Genomic DNA, 16,389 nt, shown 5'->3' on the forward strand with positions numbered 1-16,389 from the left:
CCATTCGCAGGCATTTTATATTTTAAAAATAATAATGCTCATTTGTACCTATTTTCATTATTTTTTTAAAAACCTCTATTTAATCTAGACAGCGTCTTAAAAAGCAGAGACATCACCTTGTCAACAAAGGTCCGTATGCTTAAAGCTATGGTTTTCCCAGTAGTCATGTATGGAAGTGAGAGCTGGACCATAAAGAAGGCTGATCGCTGAAGAATGGATGCTTTTGAATTCTGGTGCTGGAGGAGACTCTTGAGAGTCCCATGGACTGCAAGAAGATCAAACCGATTATCCATTCTGAAGGAATTATCCATTCTGAAGACTCCCTGGAAAAGACCCTGATGCTGGGAAAGATGGAGGGCACAAGGAGAAGGGGACGACAGAGGACGAGATGGTGGGACAGTGTTCTCGAAGCTACCAGCATGAGTTTGACCAAACTGCGGGAGGCAGTGGAAGACAGGAGTGCCTGGCGTGCTCTGGTCCAGGGGGTCACAAAGAGTCGGACACGACTAAACGGCTAAATAACAACAATTTTTTGTGTGTCATTTGACTTGCCTTTTGCAGCCAAATTGTTGACCATCGCCTAGAGAGGACTAGCTCTAGACCACGTTAAAAGCTTACGCGGCAATAAAATTCGTTAGGTGACCACAAGACATTTTTTCACACGGCTGTTCCTTGGGGAAATCACTGCACTGTAACGCCAACAACCCCCAACTACTGACCATGCTGCTTGGGGCTGATGTGTGCTGGGTACTGGACTCCCAATTCCTGCCTTATGGCTTGTGGGGGGGCAACTAAGGGGCCAATTCACCTGGGCCCCCCAGCTCTAAAGGGGCCTCAAACTTAAGACACGCTTTAACATTATTTTTTGGCATTTGATCGGTTTTGCAGATTGCTTTTCAGATTTGGCGAAAGACGCAATTATTTTGTTAATGGATATAGACCTTGTCATATCAAACAAGTTTTAAATGTTCCTAAAAATACATGGGTTACGATGGCACATGGTTAGAGTTTTATTAGTGTGTCATCTCAGGCCAGCTGATAATTGGCTGGGTTTCCCCAGCCACCCTGGTTAGCTCCTAACAGATTATTAAAAACACAATAAAACATCAAACATTAAAAACTTCCCTAAACAGGGCTGCCTTCAGATGTCTTCTAAAAGTCAAATAGTTGTTTATTTACTTGACATCTGATGGAAGGGTGTTCCACAGGGTGGGCGCCACTACTGAGAAGACCCTCTGCCTGATTCCCTGTTAACCTCACTTCTCGCAGGGAGTGAACCGCCAAAAGGCCCTCAGAGCTAGACCTCCATGTCCAGGCTGAACAATGGAGGTGGAGACGCTCCTTCAGGTATACTGGGCCAAGGCCGTTTAGGGTTTTAAAGGTCAATACCAACACTTTGAATTGTGCTTGGAAATGTACTGGGAGCCAATGAAAGTCTTTTACAACCGGTGTTATATGGTCTTGGCAGCCACTCCCAGTCACCAGTTTAGCTGCCGCATTCTGGATTACTTGTCGTTTCCAGGTCAGCTTCAAAGGTAGCCCCACGTAAGCGCATTGCAGTAGTCCAAGCGGGAGATAACCAGAGCATGCACCACTCTGGGGAGACAGTTTGCAGGCAGGTAAGGTCTCAGCTGGTGTACCAGATGGAGTTGGTAGACAGCTGCTTTGGACGCAGAATTGACCTGTGCCTCCATGGACAGCTATGATAAACAAACATCTCAGGTTTTATTTTTGTGTGTGCCTTTTGTCTGCATGTCGTCATCTATAATTATGACTAAGGGCCTTTACAGCTAAGGTGAGCTCTCTGAGTGGGGCTGTTGGAGCTGGACCAACCACATGCTAGAGAGCAGTCCCAGGGAAGCCTCATTCTCCATAGCTGCTGCGCCATTTATTTAAGCAAGGATAGAGAAACCTGTTCAGCCAAACTCCACACAGGAAAACCCTCCCCAGCACACATGAAAGTACGAGCGTGACTGGGGATTGCAAGAGGTTGCAGAAACAGGGAAAAGGCAAATGGAACGGTTTCAAAAGATGAACGCACCCCAAAGCATACAGAGCCTCTCAGATCAAAGGAAATCTAAGGCTCCAGCCACCACGAGTTGATCAGATGTGGGGACCCTTTGGCCCTGCAGATGTTGCTGAACTACAACTCCCATCAGCCACAGCAAGCACGGCCAACTGCCATGGATGGTGGGGCTTGTAGTTCATCAGCATCTGGAGAATCAAAGGTTCCTCAGACCAGCTTGAGACATAGGAAGCTGTCTTAAGATCACAGAATTGTAGAGTTGGAGGGGACTCTGACGGTCATCTAATCCAACCCTCTGCAAATGCAGGGATCTCAGCTCAAGCATCCACGACAGATAGCCATCCAACCTCTACTTAAAAACCTCCAAAGAAGGAGAATCACCACCTCTCGATGGAGACCGTTCCACTGTCAAACAGCTCTTACTGTCAGAAAGTTCTTCCTGATGTTGAGTCGGAAACTCCTTTCTTATAACTTGAAGCCAGTGGTTCGGGTCCTAGTGTCTGGGGCAGGAGAAAACCAGCTTATACGAAGTCTGCCAGATGTGGCTGTACCACAGCTTCCATCATTCCTGACCGCTGGGCCATGTTTCGTAGGGCTGACAGAAGTTGTATAGTTCAGCATTATCTGAACATGGAGTCAATAAACTAGGGACAGGGGCTGTATCTATCTCAAAGTACCGCCAGATCAAAGAAACAAAGGGGAAGGGGAAGGTTAGGAGACACACACATACACCCATTTATCGTTCTGAGGCAGCTGTTTGGCTTTTTGTTCACAACAGTACTCTAGAACAGGGGTCAGCAAACTTACCGCGCCTGGGGCCGGTGTCTCCAGCGCCAATTGCGCGGTGGGCCGGAGGAGTGCGTGCCCATATGCGTGCGCACACGCTATTTTTAGAGCACTTCCGGGTCAGAGCAGCACCGGAAATAGTTTGTGCGCATGTGCATGGGCCTCCTCCGACCCGGATGTGCATTGGAAATAATGCTTGTGCATGTGCAAGTAACGCTTGTGCATGCGCACAAGCTATTTCCGGTGCTCCTCCGACCCAGAAGCAGGCAGCCGCGCAGTGCAGCGCCGGTAAGAGCGGGAGGTGGCAGCAGGCGTCACCACGGGCCGGATAATAATAATTAAAAAAAATTAAAATTTGTATTTATATCCTGCCCTCCCCAGCCGAAGCCGGGCTCAGAGCGACTAAGAATAGCAAAACGATAAAACATTCTAAAATCATTTCATTATAAAATTAATTCCAATCAAATTAATGGCAACCATTGGGCTAGAAGTTCTGTGAGGATTGCCAAAGGAGGGAGTCAGGCTGTGCCCTGGCCAAAGGCAGGAAAGATGTCAAGTACCGCAGGGCCCTAGTCTCTTGTGACAGAGCGTTCCACCAGATCGGAGCTGCAGCTGAAAAAGCCCTCGGGCTTTATCCAGCCCGCGGGCCTTAGTTTGGGGACCCCTGCTCTAGAACTAGTTTTGCTCCTGCAAGACAATTCTTACCCATGTTCTTCAGAAATAAACCAACAGCTCTACTAGTCTTCAACGCTAAACAGAACAGAACATGTTCAGGAGGAGGATACCAGAAGGTGGGGGTCAAGCAACCAAAAGCTCATTCTGCTTGCAAGGCCTTCCAAACCATTGGGTTGTCCACTGCTGGAAACAGGACACTGGGCTAAGACGGAGCTTTGAGCCGACCCATCACAACAACGTCAGGCATAAGTGAAAGCAGGTTAAAGTGAAATCTTTCAATTCATTTTATTTAACAAACACTATACTTTTGAATTCTGAAGAATGTGTATTGAAGGAAAGAAAAAATAATGATTTCTTTTCTTTACACACACACACACACGCGCACACAAACAAACAGAAAAAGGAGGGGAGGGGAAAACCAGGACAGGGATGTTAAGCAAAAACATATGTACAGAATGGAAATCTGGAAGGAAGGAAGGAAGGAAGGAAGGAAGGAAGGAAGGAAGGGAGGGAGGGAGGGAGGGAGGGAGGATGCGAAGTCCCAATGGACAGTGTCTGGGATGGGGATGGGGAGCCAAAGAAGTTTAAGCACACAAATTATAATCCTGAGGGAGAGGAGTGGGACGAACTACTGAGTGGCTGAGGAGGCAAGCGACCCTCATCTGTACAAGGAAAGATCTTTGCAAACCCTCAGTGGATCTGGAGGTCTCATGTGTGCGCGTTTTAAAAACTGCAAACGTATTGCTTCAGTTTGAGATGTTTGACCGGGTGTGCGGGGGGGGGGGATCTATATATGGGGGAGGAGAGCAGGGGTGGGGAGTGGAAGAGCCAGGAAGTCTGGATGACTTGACACACCTCCCTTCCTGCAGCCATCTTCTCCACATCGGCTTCCAAGGGACTGGGGCAGGGCTTCGACCCCGCCGAGTGCTGTTTATCCCTGGGGTTCTTCAAGAGCCCTTCAACAGGCATGGGGGCCACCAGTGGGGTGGGATGTTCAGGGGGAGAGAAAAGCAACTGACAAGAACTACTTGCCACGACCCAGCTGAACTCTTAAGCGCCTTGCTTCTCCTCCTTGGGCGAGGTCCTATACAGCAACCGTTTAGGTCTGGGGGCTTCTATAAAATACACTTGAACTGGCTTTTCTTTAAAACACCCTGGAGGGGGCTTTCTTTCCCCCATGCCATGCGCAGCCTGGAAAAGGGAGATAGAGACGCACTCTCGGCCTGGAATCAAGGAGGTGCCATTTCTCTGTTTTGCGACACCTCTCTGGGGCACAGTCCTTTCGAAGAGGTATTGCTCTTTTTTTTGAAAACGCAACCGTCAAGAGAAGCACCAGTGGTCTGGATATAAAAAACGATGACGGTGCTGTTCCCTCCAGCTTCATGGGAGAGAGCAGAAGGTGGACACACATCATGGTTTGGTTTTGTTTTTCGGGGGGGGGGCGGACAGCAAAAGCACCCCGCGTTCCAGGTTTGCTGGGCTGGCGGACGGACAACAGGTGGGAATGGCAGGAAAAGGGGGAGGGGGGAAGGTAGGGCAAAGGAAACAGGACAAACTCCCCCGAACCACAGAAAGTAAAATAAAATCCTGGGCCAATTCAGTTTTCAGTGTGTGCAATAAAAGCACAGTCTTGGCCTAGTGTAAACGCATGAAACCAACAGACACACTTTTCCTTGGTCATCTGCATGGGGTTACTAGTAGTGCACCAGCTCCTGGGCAGGTGTGTGTGTGTGTGTGTGTGTGTGTGTGTGTGTGTGTGTGTGTTATGAGGGGCGCGCATTTCCTCGCTTGCCAGCAATGAAAGTCAAGAGCAGACGTAGGCAAGCGATCCGAGGCCAGGCAGAGCAGAAGGGGGCAATGTTTAAAAAGAGTTCACGGATACACAAGGGCGTGCGCTTTGGGGAACAGAGGGGGAGACGTATCAAAGCAGCTGGAAGTCCATAGGCAATTTTTAAAAAGACAACAGTCACCTGCATGCTGCCCCACCACCACTTCATGACTGAGCTACACCTGAATTTCTGTTTGTTTGTCTTAAAACCGAGGTAGTTGGGTAGAAACAATAATAATAATAATAATAAAAAGTTCCTCCACCTGGCATTTCTGTTCTGGAAAGGGCCATTGTGCCCCCCCCAAAACCCGCCGGCCCGTCCACTCCTAGCCCACCCCCGCCCCCTGGCAAAAAAGCTGTTTTGTTCCCCAAAACACCCGACTCAAGCTAAAGCCCTGGTGAGATTAAAGAGGGTGGGACGGGGAGACACACAGCCCTTTTCGCCTTCCAAAACACACCAAGTTATTGCACTTCAAAAGAAAGGGGAAAAAAAGACAACAGGTTGTGGTTCAAGCCCATTCCGCATTCCGAACCCTCCCCACCTCCCCCCTCCCCAATGGCTTTGTTCAACTTAAAAAAAGGGGGCGCGGGGAGTAACAGGGAATCAGTATGTAAGAATTCTACATTATTTTCGGAAGAAGCTAAAAAGAGTTCTTTACATGAGGTTCTCTCCCAAGATGCTGCAAGGAACCCTAAGCCATCTGGGTTTCAAAGTCTAGGTCCATCTTTCACAGGCTCCCCTCCCAAAGCCCTTTCCTGACGTGCCCATGGGACGGGGGGCACTGGAGGGGGGGACCAGGGAAACCTGCTGGTTCTAGGAGCCTCCCGGCATCAAAGGGCAACAAACACACAGCACTCCCTTAAAACGTCCAGCGAGGGGTTTCGCACGTGTCAGAGAAAGGGAAAGAGAGAGAGAGAGATTGAGAAGGAGTCAGGAATGGTTGTCGAACAAGGCAAGACCAAAGAGACACATGCCGCTTTTGGGAGGCCCAGAAGAGTTCAGGTTGCCCGCCGGCGCTCAGACATGCTCCGAGCAGCTGGCACCAGGTCACCCAAGAAGCAACGGGGGGCGGAGAGGAGAGCAGGGGGTCGGGAGGAAGGAGAGGAGAGCCAGTGGCCAATTCCCGACACGACTCCTCCATGCAAGAGAGGTGTGTGCCGTCCCGGCCCTGCTTCTCGAGGCGGTGCAAGCTGAGCTGGCAAAAGACCCCAGAGAGAGGATGGCTCGCCTTCCAGCCATGCAGGAGCTCCGCCAACGTCGCCGCCACACCCTCGCCCCCGGCAGGCCTTCTTAATTTTTTTCTTTTCTTTCTTTCTTTCTTTTTTTAAAAAAAATTAACTTGGAACTGGGAAGTCACAGGGGGCAGCTTTGCAAGAGGGCGAGATGGAGGGGGGAAGGGAGAGAACAAGCCCCTCTTCCCACGTCTGAATAAGCACCAAGGTATTCAAGCTTTTCCCACGCAGAGGACCCGGAGCGCCCCCTGCAGTCAGCAGGCGGATGCCAAGCCGTTCTTGTATAGGCGGGGCAGTTTCCTTTTGGGTCCGCCGTCGTCGTCCTCCTCTTCGTCGTCGTCGTCCTCTTCCTCGGAGGACGAGCTGTCCAGCGTCAAGTCCACCACGTCGGCGGGGACCTTGCCGTTCTCCACGCTGGGGGCGGGAGGCGGCACACCGTTGGCCTCCGAAGTGCCTCCTGGAAGCAGGGGGAAGGAGAGCCAGGGGGAATTAACATGCATTATTATTATTAGTAGTAGTAGTATGTTAAGAATTATCATCATCATCATTATCATCTTTCTAAAATAGGTACATCTATTGTGTACAGTGGTACCTCTGGTTGCGAACGGGATCTGTTCCATAGGCCCGTTCGCAACATGAAAAGAGTGCAAACTGAAGCGTCGTATCTGCACAGGTGCACGGCGCAATTTGGAGCTTGTGCGCATGTGCAAAGCGCGATTTAGCGCTTGTGGGGGGCCAGACTATATTTTGAAGGGGGGGGGGGGGAATGAACAAACTCCTATACCCCACAACTAACCCAGAGATGCATTTTAAATAAAAGCACACAATCTACTCATGTAAAAACACCAGGCAGGCCCCACAAATAACCCAGAGATGCATTTTAAATAAATGGACACATTTTACTCATGTAAAAACACACTGATTCCTGGACCGTTCGTGGGCGGATTTAGAAGGCGATTGGGCCGGATCTGGCCCCCGGGCCTTAGTTTGCCTACCCATGGTCAAGTCCTTCAGTGGGTCTACTCTGATCAGGCAGGAGTAACGTTGGGTGCAGCTGAAACTTTCAAAGCTCTGCGGCACCAGGATTACTGGCCTTTTGGTCCCCGTTTAGGAAGGAAACACAGCAGTGACCAGCAAATATGTTTAGACTCACCTGTGGACCCGCCCACAACTAAAATTGGACACTGGGGGCTGTAGCTCCTCTCCTTCTCTGCTTTGATAGGGCACCAGGAGCCATCCACCAAGTATTCAATCTCGTCGGCATCTTCGCATTCCGTCAAGATCTTCGACAAGAGCCTGTGGGGGAAAAGACAGCACAGCTGCCAATTTAATTCTGAATTGTGTCAAGTATCCACTTCCAGAGTTCCAGAGTTAACGCTAAATACAATACTTCAGGTAAATGAAGTCACCATAGGGCCATGAAAATTTGTGTCCCGGGCTTTTTAGACTCACCTACCCATGTACTGGGGACGTGGGTGGCGCTGTGGGTTAAACCACAGAGCCTAGGACTTGCCGATCAGAAGGTCGGCGGTTCGAATCCCCGCGATGGGGTGAGCTCCCGTTGCTCGGTCCCTGCTCCTGCCAACGTAGCAGTTCAAAAGCACACCAAAGCGCAAGTAGATGTGCCTTACCAGCGGGAAGGTAAACAGCGTTTCCGTGTGCTGCTCCGGTTCGCCAGAAGCGGCTTAGTCATGCTGGCCACATGACCCGGAAGCTGTACGCTGGCTCCCTCGGCCAATAAAGCGAGATGAGTGCCGCAACCCCAGAGTCGGTCACGACTGGACCTAATGGTCAGGGGTCCCTTTACCTTTACCTTTTTACCCATGTACTATGTGAAACCAAAGGGGCACATTGGTTGCCGAATGTGAAATATATGCCAGATGTGAAATATCTATAATGTAATACAAATATACGCACACACATATGAGAATGATTAGGTTTCTCATGATGTTTTTAAATGAAAGTCGCTTGGAGATCTTGTTAGAAAGTGACATATCAGTATCCTAATTCCTCACACAAGGCTTTGCCTCTCTTTAAAGCCCAGAGATGGAAAGAAGACAAAAGTCCCTACCAGGGAAGAATGGCAAAGTAAGCTGTTGGTCTATGCCGAAATGGTAAAACTTGACGTGAAAGCTCAGGAACCAAGAAGACCAAAACTTCAATAAAGAATGGGGGGAAATTATAATTTACTTGAGAGACCACTGTAAATAAAACAGTGGTAGATAAAACAGTGGCAGATAAAACATTAGCAGATTTGCAATAACACCTGCAATGTAGAAGATATTATGGATGAACTGGAGAGACATAAAATTTGGATGGTGAAATAATACACAGTTGAAAAGGTTTATAATAGGACCCATGGAGGGGAAGGGGGAAACCTAGAGATTCAGAGAAGTTTCCAAATATGGATATATATTTTGTATTGTTATAACTCTGAAGTTATAACCCCGAAGGAGCGTCTCCACCCCCATCGTTCTGCCCGGACACTGAGGTCCAGCTCTGAGGGCCTTCTGGCAGTTCCCTCGCAGCGAGAAGCCAAGTTACAGGGAACCAGGCAGAGGGCCTTCTCGGTGGTGGCACCCGCCCTGTGGAACGCCCTCCCACCAGATGTCAAAAAGAAAAACTACCACCAGATTTTTAGAAGACATCCGATGGCAGCCCTGTCTAGGGAAGTTTTTAACGTTTAATAGGTTATTGTATTTTAATATTCCGTTGGAAGCCGCCCAGAGTGGCTGGAGAAACCCAGCCAGATGGGCGGGGAATAAATAACAATAATAATAAGTATTATTATACTTTAAAATCAAATAAAAATTATTTCTAAATAAATAAATAAAGTGCTGGACACGTTTAGCCAGGAGGAGATAAGACTGAGAGGTGAAGTGAGATCCATCTTCAAAGATCTGCATGGTTGCTGAATGGAAGATGGAGCAAGCTTGCTTGCTTGCTTGTCTGCTGCTGTTCCAGGGGCCAGGAACCAAACCAACGGATTCAAAGGACGAGAGATGAGATTCAGACAAAACACCAGAAAGAACTTTCGAAGAGGAAGAGCTGTCTGACGGTGGATTCCCTCAGAAGGCGGTGGCCTCTCCCTCCTTGGAGGTTTTCGAAGAGATGGCCGTCCATCAGGCAATTCTTCCATTATGTTCCCTGCATTGCAGGAGGTTGGACCAGGTGACCCGACTCTGTTATTCTAAGGCAGGCCTCAAGACCATAGCTGTCAACCATCCCTTATTTGGCGGGAAAGTCCCTTATCCCAGCGCTGTGTCCCGCTGCTGTCCCTTATTGATGATGATGATAATAATAATAATAATAATAATAATAATAATAATAATAATAATAATTTATTTGTAGCCCACCCATCTGGCTGGGTTTCCCCAGCCACTCTGGGCGGCTTCCATAGAAACCAAAAATACAGTAAAATATCACAGATTAAAAACTTCCCTGAACAGGGCTGCCTTAAGATGTCTTCTGAATGTCAGGTAGTTGTTTATCGCTTTGACATCTGCTGGAAGGGTGTTCCACAGGGCAGGCGCCACCACCGAGAAGGCCCTCTGCCTGGTTCCCTGTAGCTTTCCTTCTCGCAATGAGGGAACCGCCAGAAGGCCCTCGGCGCTGGACCTCAGCGTCCGGGCAGAACGATGGGGGTGGAGACGCTCCTTCAAGTATACTGGACCGAGGCTGTTTAGGGCTTTAAAGGTCAACACCAGCACTTTGAATTGTGCTCGGAAACGTACTGGAAGCCAATGTAGGTCTTTCAAGACCGGTGTTATGTGGTCTTGGCGGCCGCCCCCAGTCACCAGTCTAGCTGCCGCATTCTGGATTAGTTGTTGTTTCTGGGTCACCTTCAAAGGTAGCCCCACGTAGAGCACATGGCAGTAGTCCAAGCGGGAGATAACTAGAGCCCGGGTGATGTCCTGGGTTTCAAAGAAAGCAGCTCCTCTCCCTCCCTCCCTGCCGGCCAGGGAGGAGGGAGGCTCCCACTGTGTTGCTTGGCTGCGCTGCTCACCCAATAAGGAGTCTAAGAATGACTGGGGGGTGGAGATTGCATGCCTTGTGCCAGTTACATCAGCCACGTTGCCTGGGGACTCGCCTTTACTCAGCACTTCCCAGCGGAGAGGTGACGGTGGTTTTCCTTGCTGCGTCCCCTTTGCCGGGTTGCTGCGCTGTGGGAACCACCGCTTAAGGCTTCGTTTGGCTGCTGGCTGGGCTTTCTGCCTTTGGCTCGGAGGGGCTCAGAAGTTGAACATACCTGTGCTTGGAAAATCCCTTATTTTGGCTGCTGATCCCTTATTTCCAAGGCTGCTGGTCCCTTATTTTCAAATCTCTAAGTTGACAGCTATGCTCAAGACACACACACACATACACACAGAGGTAAAGAGAGAGAGGCAATCAGCTCAACTCACCCATCGATCATCAGTTGGTCGTAAGTGGCCGGTTTGTCGCAAACTGGGCACATCCAGGTGGGCTTCTTCTCATTCATCTGCAGGTAGAAAACGGCGTCGAAACACTGGAGATGAGCACAGGTCTCTGCCCGACACGGCACCGACAGACGCATCTTCACAAGCTTTGGAGAGAAAGGTGAGGAACGTTATGAACGGCCTCGGTCCAGTATACCTGAAGGAGCATCTCCACCCCCATCGTTCTACCCGGACACTGAGGTCCAGAGCCGAGGGCCTTCTGGCGGTTCCCTCACTGCGAGAAGCCAAGTTACAGGGAACCAGGCAGAGGGCCTTCTCGGTAGTGGCGCCCGCCCTGTGGAACGCCCTTCCACCAGATGTCAAAGAGAACAACAACTACCAGACTTTTAGAAGACATCTGAAGGCAGCCCTGTTTAGGGAAGCTTTTAATATTTGATGTATTATAGTATTTTAATTTTTTTTGGAAGCCGCCCAGAGTGGCTGGGGAAGCCCAGCCAGATGGGCGGGGTATAAATAAATTATTTATTATTATTATTATTATTATTATTATTATTATTATTATTATTATTATTATTATTATTCCCCAGAATGGACCAAAAGGAGGAAGGCCTGGGGCAGCTCTTTTGGCGCTCTAGGAACCACTGTCAGCCTGAGGGCCGCACTTACTTCTAGACAGCCTCCCGGGGGCCACCTGGTGGTGGTAGGCGGGGCCTGAGCAAAGGTGGGCGGAGCAACAGGTGCAAATGTTACCCTTTGTATAGAAGGCTAATTCCTACACACACACACCCCTTCAAACTCCATCCAGGCAAGGAAGAGGCCTTTTCAGAGTTCAATGGCACATTCTAGCCATATAGAGGCACTCAAGGAGAGTGCAGAGCAGTGGGGGGCGGAGGGCTACCCCCTTTTAAAATTGGGTGGCGCTGTGGGTTAAACCACAGAGCCTAGGACTTGCCGATCAGAAGGTCGGCGGTTCGAATCCCCGCGACAGGGTGAGCTCCCGTTGCTCGGTCCCTGCTCCTGCCAACCTAGCAGTTCAAAAGCATGTCAAAGTGCAAGTAGATAAATAGGTCCCGCTCTGGAGGGAAGGTAAACAGCGTTTCCGTGTGCTGCTCTGCTTCGCCAGAAGCGGCTTAGTCCTGCTGGCCACATGACCCAGAAGCTATACGCCAGCTCCCTCGGCCAATAAAGCGAGATGAGCGCTGCAACCCCAGAGTCGGCCACGACTAGACCTAATGGTCAGGGGTCCCTTTAAGGACAGGGATATGCCTTTGCTGAGCAAAACCCAGCTTCCAAAGGGAGGGTGGAAGAATCAATAGCCTCGAGGCGCTTGAAAACAGCAGAGATCTATTTATTAAATTTATATACCACCCTTCCTCCGAAGATCTCGGGGAGATTCCCAACAGGGTTGTTGTGGAGATTAAATGAGGAGTGGGGGGAAACCAGGCATGCCACCTTGATATAAATGGGATAAACAAATAATAAACGTCCCAAGGCTACTGGACTTAAAGAAATATTAAAAGTGTCAAAGCATCTCCTGCAATGGCACCTTCTCACCAATCCGCTGTTCCCAAGGCATGGGAGCTGTGCTGTGGCTGCCACCTCGAAACACACAGAGAGAGAGCGCTTTACAACACAACATGGATCACTTACCGGGCATATGAGAGACACTCTGACACCAGTGGTGGCGATTTCGCTTTCAGGATCCAGGCGAAGCTTCTCTTTAACTACAGTTGTTGAGTCGGGAGGAGAATATGTGGAAGAAGAGAAGAGAGGGAACAAAGCAGTGGTCTTTGTTAGCAACATTCACGAATCCCCAGGGAACGGAGAAAGCGGGGCAGTGGAAGAATCTGTCTCGTTCCCTCCCTCGACCTGCTTCTGCCCAAGACAAAGGGCTCCTCTAGACGGGTGTTTTACGGCAGGTATACTCCGCAATGTGTTTTTTGGCACAATCATTGTGAGCTGGGGGCTGGGCTTGTTTTGCTTTATCGGTTGTGCTGAGGCTCTTCCCCAATAGCTGGCTGTTCAGAGGGGGTACAGCGATATAATAACAACAACAACAACAACAACAACAACAACAACAACAACAATAATAATAATAATAATAAATATCCTGCCCACTTGGCTGGGTTTCCCCAGCCTCTCTGGGCTGCTCCCAACAGAATATTAAAAACACAAATACAGTGGTACCTCGGGTTAAGTACTTAATTCATTCCGGAGGTCCGTTCTTAACCTGAAGCACCACTTTAGCTAATGGGGCCTCCCGCTGCTGCCACGCCGCCACTGCACGATTTCTGTTCTTATCCTGAAGCAAAGTTCTTAACCCAAGGTACTATTTCATCATCATCATCAACCTTTTATTCGACCGTCAGTCAGAAAAAAGTACATTTGTCAATACACAGTTAAAACAAAGGTACTATTTCTGGGTTAGCGGAGTCTGTAACCTGAAGCATATGTGACCTGAAGTGTATGTAACCTGAGGTACCACTGTAACATCAAACATTAAAAACTTCCCTAAACAGGGCTGCCTTCGGATGTCTTCTAAAAGTCAGATAGTTGTGTATCTCCTTGACATCTGCTGGGAGGGCGTTCCACAGGGAGAGCACCACTACCGAGAAGGCCCTCTGCCTGGTTCCCTGTAACCTCACTTCTCGCAGGGAGGGAACCGCCAGAAGGTCCTCGGAGCTGGACCTCCGTGTCCAGGCTGGACGATGGGGGTGGAGACACTCCTTCGGGTTTCCTGGGCCAAGGCCGTTAGGGCTTTAATAGTCAGCACCAACACTTTGAACTGTGCTCGGAAACATCCCGGGAGCCAACGTAGGTCTTTTAGGACCAGTGTTATATGGTCTCGGCGGCCGCTCCCAGTGCAACACACATAAGCCAGAACATCTGCGGCATCAAATGCTTGCAGGATCTCGGCAGGATGATACAGGATATGCACTGACTGGGAGTAAACTGCTTGGACTGCCCTGATAGAACCGTGAGCACACAGCATCGAGAATGCACGGTTACATTGGTACCTCGGGTTAAGTACTTAATTCGTTCCAGAGGTCCGTTCTTAACCTGAAACTGTTCTTAACCTGAAGCACCACTTTAGCTAATGGGGCCTCCTGCAGCTGCCACGCCGCCGGAGCCCGATTTCTGTTCTCATCCTGAAGCAAAGTCCTTAACCCAAGGTACTATTTCTGGGTTAGCGGAGTATGTAACCTGAAGCGTATGTAGCCTGAAGCATCTGTAACCCGAGGTACCACTGTATAAGGGAACCTGGAGGTATAAGAGGAAATCGCTTTCATCCCACAACCCAACACAGCACCAGCCTTGTGTGATTTGCAGGGCTGCCCTGAGCAAGGCATTTCAACACCCGAGAAAGAAAAAGAAGGCCCAATGCACTGCATTGCTGGCATCCAATCTAACCTGCCAGCCCCACCCACCCACCCCCACCTTACTACAAAATATATTTGGGATCAGCAGCTCTGCCGTTACACTGGAACAAGGGGAGTGAAACTCCAACCTTCCCAGTGCGCATGGAACTCCCATCCGCTCCCAGCCAGCATGGCCAATGGTCAGAAGTGATTGGGAGCCCAGGACGGTGTTTGAAATCTGCCAGGCACCAGGCGCTTGACATCTCCACCATCTGGAGGTGTGTGTCTGGGGATCCCTTGGATCTTGCCTGTTTTCATGTAAGGTAAAGGTAAAGATACCTCTGACCATTAGGTCCAGTCGCAGAGGACTCTGGGATTGCACGCGCATCTCGCTTTATTGGCCGAGGGAGCCGGCGTACAGCTTCCAGGTATGTGGCCAGCATGACTAAGCCGCTTCTGGCGAACCAGAGCAGCGCACAGAAACGCCGTTTACCTTCCCACTGGAGCGCTACCTATTTATCTACTTGCACTTTGACGTGCTTTCGAACTGCTAGGTGGGCAGGAGCTGGGACTGAACAACAGGAGCTCACCCCGTCGCGGAGATTAGAACCGCCGACCTTCCAATCAGCAAGCCCTAGTGTCTGTGGTTTACACCACAGCGCCACCCACGCCCCATTATTTTCATGTACAGTGGTACCTCGGGTTAAGTACTTAATTCGTTCCGGAGGTCCGTACTTAACCTGAAACTGTTCTTAACCTGAAGCACCACTTAGCTAAAGGGGCCTCCCGCTGCTGCTGTGCCGCCACTGCACGATTTCTGTTTTTATCCTGAAGCAAAGTTCTTATCCCGAGGTACTATTTCTGGGTTAGCGGAGTCCGTAACCTGAAGCGTATGTAACCTGAAGCGTATGTAACCCGAGGTACCACTGTACTTAACAACACACCCTGTAGAATTCTATCTGTGCTATTTTATCCGCACAATCAGGACAGATTTCAGGAACCAGAGAGTTGCACTGAAAAATACAACTTCCTAGTCGTCTGGTCCTCCCAAATGGCAACTAGGACAAGCCTTTTTGGCGACTGCAACCCTGGTTTAAGGAGCCATTTTGCACCTCGTTTACATACCCGAGTTTCTAACACTGGCTCAGGGGCGGTGAACCGGCAGCCTTCTGGAGACTGCCGGATTGCAACTCCTGATCTGCAGAACTCCCTTCTTCATGTACCACCCCCCCCCCACAGTAGCACGATACCCTTAATTTCAGGGCCGTGGGTTCGAGTCCCACGTTGGGGAAAATATACCCGCATTGCATGGCCTTCGGGGGTCCCTTGAGACTCTACGATTCTACAGAGAAGCGTGCCAACTCACCAAGTGCCTTGCACAGTTCTGGGTGCTTAATGCCGATTACTCTCAACCTCTGGAGCAGCTCTGCCGACGTCATCTGTCTCACGAGGAAGAGGCCCACGGAATAACTCTGAAGAGCGGAATGAGAACAGAGGGTTTGTGAGAAATCGCAGGGCAGGGAAAGCTTCCTTGGTCTTTCAAAGCATCCATCCTATCACCTTGCAAAGGATCCTTCCTGTGTTTCGCTTCCTGTGCTTACCGTCTTTCCCCGAAAGTAAGACATCCCCCGAAAATAAGACCTACCGTATTTTTCGCTCCATAAGACACACTTTCCCCCTCTTAAAATCTAAGGGGAAATGTCTGTGCGTCTTATGGAGCGAATGTGTGGTCCCCGGGGCTGCGGGGGGACGACGACGATGACCTGGGCTTCCCCTGCCAGCCCCACAAGTTTAGGGAGCAGTGGGAAGACTGGGAGCAGCCTTTCTGCTGCTCCCCAACCTGCTTTTGGGGGCTGGGGGAAACCTGGGCTTCCCCCACCAGCCCCACAAGCTCTGGGAGCAGCGGGAAGGCTGGGAGCAGTCAGTGACCGGCTGCCCTTCTCCCTCCTCGGGGAAAAGCCTGCAAGCGCCGCACACACGCTCCACGCAGCTCATGAAAGGGAGCGCTGAGCAGAGCCTGGGATGCATACAGGCTCTGCTCAGCGCTCCCTTTCAAGAATATTT

General features: G+C 50.1%; 2 protein-coding genes across 4 annotated transcripts in view; one reads left to right on the forward strand and one right to left on the reverse strand.

The window, feature by feature from the left end:
* Positions 1-3,747: 3,747 nt before the first annotated feature.
* The window catches only part of PIAS4 (protein inhibitor of activated STAT 4), a 36,116-nt gene continuing 23,474 nt past the window's right edge, over positions 3,748-16,389 (reverse strand). For 2 of the 3 annotated variants that reach the window (XM_083594674.1, XM_083594675.1), the window contains exons 7-11: positions 15,692-15,797; positions 12,617-12,690; positions 10,952-11,112; positions 7,702-7,844; positions 3,748-7,005 (exon numbers count right to left, since the gene is read on the reverse strand). In XM_083594674.1, coding sequence (XP_083450800.1) covers positions 6,803-7,005; positions 7,702-7,844; positions 10,952-11,112; positions 12,617-12,690; positions 15,692-15,797 — 687 coding nt within the window. In that variant the 3' untranslated portion in view covers positions 3,748-6,802. Of the gene's footprint in view, positions 7,340-7,408; positions 7,845-10,951; positions 11,113-12,616; positions 12,691-15,691; positions 15,798-16,389 lie in introns of all 3 variants that reach the window. The other variant, XR_014543343.1, reaches the window with a different exon arrangement.
* LOC310753514 (uncharacterized protein) overlaps positions 9,839-16,389 on the forward strand; it is a 45,007-nt gene continuing 38,456 nt past the window's right edge. Inside the window, exon 1 of the mRNA XM_083594892.1 lies at positions 9,839-10,172. The gene's annotated coding sequence lies outside the window, so the exon portion shown is untranslated. The remainder of the gene's footprint in view (positions 10,173-16,389) is intronic.

The sequence above is a fragment of the Podarcis filfolensis genome (assembly GCF_964270895.1).
Source record: "Podarcis filfolensis genome assembly, chromosome: 18".
NCBI lineage: Eukaryota > Metazoa > Chordata > Lepidosauria > Squamata > Lacertidae > Podarcis > Podarcis filfolensis.